The sequence below is a fragment of the Juglans microcarpa x Juglans regia genome, chromosome 2D, assembly GCF_004785595.1.
Source record: "Juglans microcarpa x Juglans regia isolate MS1-56 chromosome 2D, Jm3101_v1.0, whole genome shotgun sequence".
Lineage (NCBI taxonomy): Eukaryota > Viridiplantae > Streptophyta > Magnoliopsida > Fagales > Juglandaceae > Juglans > Juglans microcarpa x Juglans regia.
This window is the reverse complement of record NC_054596.1, coordinates 32,002,720-32,008,719: the sequence shown is the minus strand read 5'-3', so window position 1 is coordinate 32,008,719 and position 6,000 is coordinate 32,002,720. Positions and strand designations below refer to the sequence as shown.

General features: G+C 34.5%; 1 protein-coding gene across 1 annotated transcript; it reads right to left on the bottom strand.

The window, feature by feature from the left end:
- Positions 1-740: 740 nt before the first annotated feature.
- LOC121249441 lies at positions 741-1,336 on the bottom strand. The gene is made up of 2 exons (XM_041148153.1): positions 1,138-1,336; positions 741-1,042 (listed from the first exon to the last, which is right to left on the bottom strand). Exons 1-2 carry the CDS (start codon positions 1,334-1,336, stop codon positions 741-743), a joined length of 501 nt encoding a protein of 166 aa, XP_041004087.1.
- Between the last annotated feature and the right edge of the window lie 4,664 nt (positions 1,337-6,000).

The following is a 6,000-nucleotide window of genomic DNA, read 5'->3' as shown; positions in this document are numbered from 1 at the left end:
CAAAATCCAGATTTATTCGAAATTGAAATGTCTAAATATTTTGAACGAGACAAATGATTTAAATTAGCTTGAGATAGATGGCCTAATCGATCATGCCACATGTCAAGAGTGGTGGACACGCCGAGATTGGCCACAAAACATGAAATTTTATTCGTAGAAGATGTGGTGTCTGGGATGGGATAGAGTTCATTCTCAACTTGCCCTTGGAGTAGAAGTCGCCCCGTGTTGTTCTCCTTCACAGAAAAATCACTTCCAGTGAGTATGAAATAACAATCATTATCTAAGCAAAAACGATTGATAGAAATTAAATTAGAGTACGCATTTGGGCAATGAAGAACATTGGTTAGGTTGAAATTTGAATGGTTTGTTTTGAGAGACGATGTACCCAAGTTTTTAATCACCAAACCTGAGCCATTTCCAACCGTTATAGTTTCTCCTCCGTCATAAGGCTGCGATGTTGTGAGATTTGCTGTGTTACTGGTAATGTGAGCGTTGGCTCCACTGTCGGCATACCACACCTGTTGAGCATAAGAATTGTTTCCTTTAGCGGCCATAGCAGCGAGGTCTGATGGAGGGAGTCGTCCTTGGTAACTGAAATCAAATCTGTGATAACAGTCAAGTGCTTTGTGGCCCTTTTTTTCACAAATTTGACAAACGGGCCTATTATCACTGCTGTGTGTGATATTGCTCTGGTTTGTGGAGGAGCCTATGTTTTGTTGTGAATGACTTGGTGAGCGAGTCTAAGGAGAGAAGCGCGGCCCTTTTGATGTTTTTATGTTTCCCCCTTTTGAAAGTGAAGCTGCAAATGCAAAGTTGGTCTTAGCAAGTGCAGAGGAATTGGGCGACTCCATCAATGTTTCATAATTGAGCATTTCGGTCTGGAAATCATCAATCAGAAGGTCCTTGTCCCTTGTTGCGAACATATAGGCAGTGATAAAGGGCATAAAGTGTGGTTTGAGTCCACTCAAGGGGTATGTAATCAAATCCTGTTCATCAACTGGTTTACCAACAACAGCAAGTTGATCAGAGATGAGTTTGGCTTCTTCAATATACGCAAGACAGGGTCGATTTCCTTGGGAAATTGTTTGAAGTTGCCGTTTGAGAAAAGCAATCCTTGAACGTGAAGTTGAAGAGAACCGAGCTTGAAGGGAGTCCCGGACTTGTTTTGGGTCTCCAAATTAAGAACAATGGAAACTAGTTTTTCCACAATAGAGGCATATAGCCAACTGAGAACGATGTTATCTTGCTTAGACCAGCGTGTGTACTCTAGATTTGGAGAGTTATCTGGGAGAGTCTTACTTGGAGCAGGGCTTGATCCATTAACTAGACCAACCATGTCATGACTCTTGAGAAAAATAAGAAATTGGATCCTCCATGTTAGATAATTGGGGCCATCCAATTTTGGGAATTGGGGAGTGGTTTGGGAAGAGGCCATTTGGAAATTGTGCGGAAGCTGTTTTGCAGGATGTTCGTGTTTGGCGTTAGCCTGAGAGGCTTGATACCATGTAAGACAATGCAAACAAATAAGGACAAAATGTGTAAAGGCCAACTTACCTTTTCTGATTTTATTCTTTCTATATATAATGTCCAAAACATCTGTCGATTACAACTTTTCAAAAGAATGGAAATAAATTTACAGCAACGGATGCAAAACTATATACAAGGGAATTTACAAAAACAGAGTAAGACTAACGTATCCTAAGACTAACGTATCCTTGATTTTCTAGAATCTCCAATAGTAACGGCTGCTTTGAAGAGCTCATCACTGCATGCTTGATTTCAGGGATCAGCAAAACTTACGGAATCTGTTTGCTGAGAATCTGTTTGCTAAGTTGGTCTAACATGAACAATTTTAAGATCTTACCTACTTATGTTATAGAATAAGATTTTTTTTTTTTTTTCCATTTACCTTACTAGAGTTTTGCAAAACTTTTGATATTATATAGCAATTTTTTTTTATAAGAAAGTTAACTTCCATTGATAATATTTTATCGCAATTTTTGAGTTGGCATGTGTATGCGTGTCTCATTACCCCAAATCGAGATGGAGTATTATCTCGATGAAGCGCTCTCCTAATCACTTAAGAACATGTAATGATGGACTAACGTCTCCTGGGTTGATGCCAAGCATCAACTGGCTCAAATGAGACAATAACACTCTCGTACCATAGACGTTGCCTCTCTACTGCTAGAGGCTAGAGAATTTGTGGTCAAGGATTGGTACTCGAAGCCAAGCATTACTAGTAACGAAGTCTTACGCATAATCGTTACACGCGGTGTGACAAATGGAGTCAGGGTGGATATATGGTCTTCATAGGAGAGGCCCGAGTCAATGAAGGGCCCGGGGTCCTCAGTTGAAACAGTTAAAGAGATCACAATTCAATAAAACTAAAAGGATGAGAATTTTAATTTTAACAAAAAAAAAATCTATAATTTGATTTCTCTGTTAGCCAAAATGAACTATTCTACCTCGATGGTCTCTGCTATTTGAAAGGAGCTTTTTATTTATTTATTTTTGTTTCTTTAAATGTTTTATTTGAAAAGTGCTATAGTCACAAAGATATCTCACAAAAGTAAATTTATAAACTGACGTGGTTTCATATGATATGTTATATTTACTTTACAATAAAAGTAGTATTACAATCTAATATACCAAATCAACACATATCAATTTGTGAGATCTATTTATGGCTAAAACATTCTCTTCTTATTTTTACTAACGACCATATATTAATTATTGGTACTGTTCATTGTGGGCACTAATATCCTAGATAAATCTATTGAATTATTCCAACAAGTGAAGGAAAACAATGATTTAAAAAGGCTAGTGCTCTTCAATCAGACGGGTTAACAATATTTAGAGTTCATTGAAGCATTGATTGAAGGCATGAAAGAAGAGTGGGTTGAATATGAGGTTGAGGGAAAGAGATATGCTATCGACATCGAAGAGAGCACCAAACTCGATCGCTCTGGAATACAAGATCAATTAATTAAGCTGAGTGGCTTGGAATGTACCAGAAAATCTCATACCCTTGGATCGATGTTTTTCCAGCCGGCCGAAGGTTTACTAGCTATATATCTTAATAGACACCAAGTTACTCGGTTACTCCCGTGGAATCACTTGTTATCCAAAAGCTAAAAACTTAGATTTTATTATTTATATTTATGTCTAACTTTGAGATCAAGCGCTTAGAATTAATATTATTAACAATTGAATTTGGATCCGAAATTGGGATTTTATAATAATAATAATAAAATTATTATTATTGTTATTATTATTATTATTTAGCTTAGTCGATATGTACCCACCATCCTAAGAATAGTGTTACAAAGAAAGAAAGATGTAATTAAAATTATAGCATAAATTATTAGTCATATATATTGACCAACCATTTTACATCTTTGTGCATTATTTAATTTACATTGAATAAGATTATTACATCTCAAATTTTTTATTTCATCTCATCTTATCTCATCTCATTCTAAAACACAATTCAAATGCAAACATTTTCAAATTAATCATTACAATTTTTTTCAAACTAATCATTACAATTTTATTAAATTTTCAAATAAAAAATAAAAAACAATTCAACTTTTTTTAAATCTGTAAACAAAAATAATATTATAAAACTTTATTCTAACAATATTTTAAATTTATAATATTTTTTATTCAACTTTTTCTATAGTCTCCTTTCTCAAAATCCAAAAATTACTCAACTTAAACTATCACATTATTATTCACAAACTATCTTACTACTATTTATAAAATTTTCATCTCATTTCACTCTCCAAACAAGCCTTTTAATTAATTAGATCGTTATTCAATTATTAACTTACAAAAAACCTCCTTAATTAATGGTAAGCAGTCCACGCATATGCATGTATATTACTAGAAGAAAAATTTTTATTTATGATCAGTTTACAGTTATTTGTTACGATCATTTCCTATCAAAATGAGCATATTCTTGTTACAAATAAGTTGTCATCAATACTTGTTTTTTTATACTATTTTCGTACGTAATGACTAATTTTCTGGTGCGCAACTTCGGTAGAGACGTCGGCCTTCAACTTCCGTCCCGCTCATGCTCTCCAGCAGCCGGCAAGTATCGCTAATCTTCAGTCTTCGGACAAGAAGCCCTCCAAACAAAACCAAAACAAAACAAGAATCGTGCTTGGCTTATAAGATCGTAGAGTAATCCTTCGTTAAAGCCAAGTACGGCATCCATTATCCATACTAACCTCATCCGCAGACATGACTGACTCGAGCCCTACCTCGTTCTCCTCCCAGCAGCCTGCAGAACTCTGCGAGCGTGTAGAAAATACATCCTCCTGAATCTGCGACTCCAAAAGATCACTGGCCGGCGGATGGAAGTTCCAGGAGGTTTTCTGCGGCACTTGCCCTACTTTCTCATCCTCAAGCCCTCGTAACGGCCGTTCCTATTATCGCAGTAGTGTCTTCTCTAGCTAATTTCTTCTCCCACTGATCTGCCTCCTGAACACCATCGATCTTCTGTACGTCAATCTGGTTTTCTTTGTTTCAAATCGTTTATGCACCATTCGGTCTCATGTAGATCAGAACAAAGTAGAGGACACATCGATCGGGAAGCATGAGGTCAGAAGAACTTGGGTGTATGCCACGTGGCGGGAAAATTTCAGGAAAACCCATGATGATGGGGATGTTTGGCTGGATTGAGAATAGTATTCCAGGTAGAGTCGACACACGTGGTTGTCATGGAGAGTGCTGGGTGCAGTAGTAGTACGCGTGATCGATGACGTTGCTGTCATACTTTTTCTGCATTCATAGAGAATAATAGTTGACTCATCATTCCTACAATTCTCCTCTTCTAGAACGTCTCGAGTTTGTTTGCAGCACTACTACTCCCTGCATGTTGAACTCGATCGGTCAAACGCTGTATCCAAAATGAAGTGATCTTCTTATATAAATAACTCCTTTGTTACAGCTTTTACACGTTTAATAATTTTGACAAACATGATGTTGGTGAAATCCACAATAATATAATTAAAATTATAATATTAAAGAAATTTTATTAGAAAAATACCAACACATGATCTATATTTTTCATAATTTTTTTAAACACTACTAAATTTCATCTCGATCGGAGTAGGTGGAAATATTGCTAAATAATTTTGTCAATACATGACCTATTAATATTGTTGCATGCATGTCATGCCCAAGCTGGTTCCTTGATCTCGTACTAGTTTGTCTTTCGTAATTACAATATATATCCTAGCTCTCAATATTGGATTGACGCATGGCTACTACGCGTACTGTCTTCGAGGATGGTTTCCTTCTGGTCCTTGGTCATGTATATATCATTTTCCTTGATTTGTTTCTTTCATCTGTTTGATTTTCTTTGTACTCATTATCTGTGCACAGACAATGATCATGAGTACAAAAACTTAGTAGATATTCTTATATATATATATATATATATATATATAATAACTTGATTTTGAGTTGAACTCATTGAAACATATATTAAACTTACCACGAATGTTGAGAATTTACCATATCAATTAGTATATATGAAAGAGTATTCCTATTATAAATTTGGGTTAAATACACAAATAGTTTCTGTGTTGGTAGATTAGTCACTAAACTCTATTTTTTATTTTTATTTTTTTTATACTTTTAGATTTGATTTGATTATGCAGTTTAGATGAGATGAGATGAGATGAGATGTTTTGTTGAAAATTGAATAAAATATTATTATAATATAATTTTTATTTTAAAATTTAAAAAGTTGAATTGTTTATTATATTTTTTCGTAAGAGTTTGAAAAAATTATAATAATTACATAAAATAAAATGAGATAAGATAGTTTAATTTTATGTAATCAAATTGGTCTTTAATTGTGATCAAATTAGTAATTTCGTTAGTTTCTTTTTAATAATCATTTTAATTGCCACGTCAGCATCAAAAATTAAGTGTAACACGTAAGTCATTTAAAATAATAAAGAAAGAAAATTATTTAAAGAA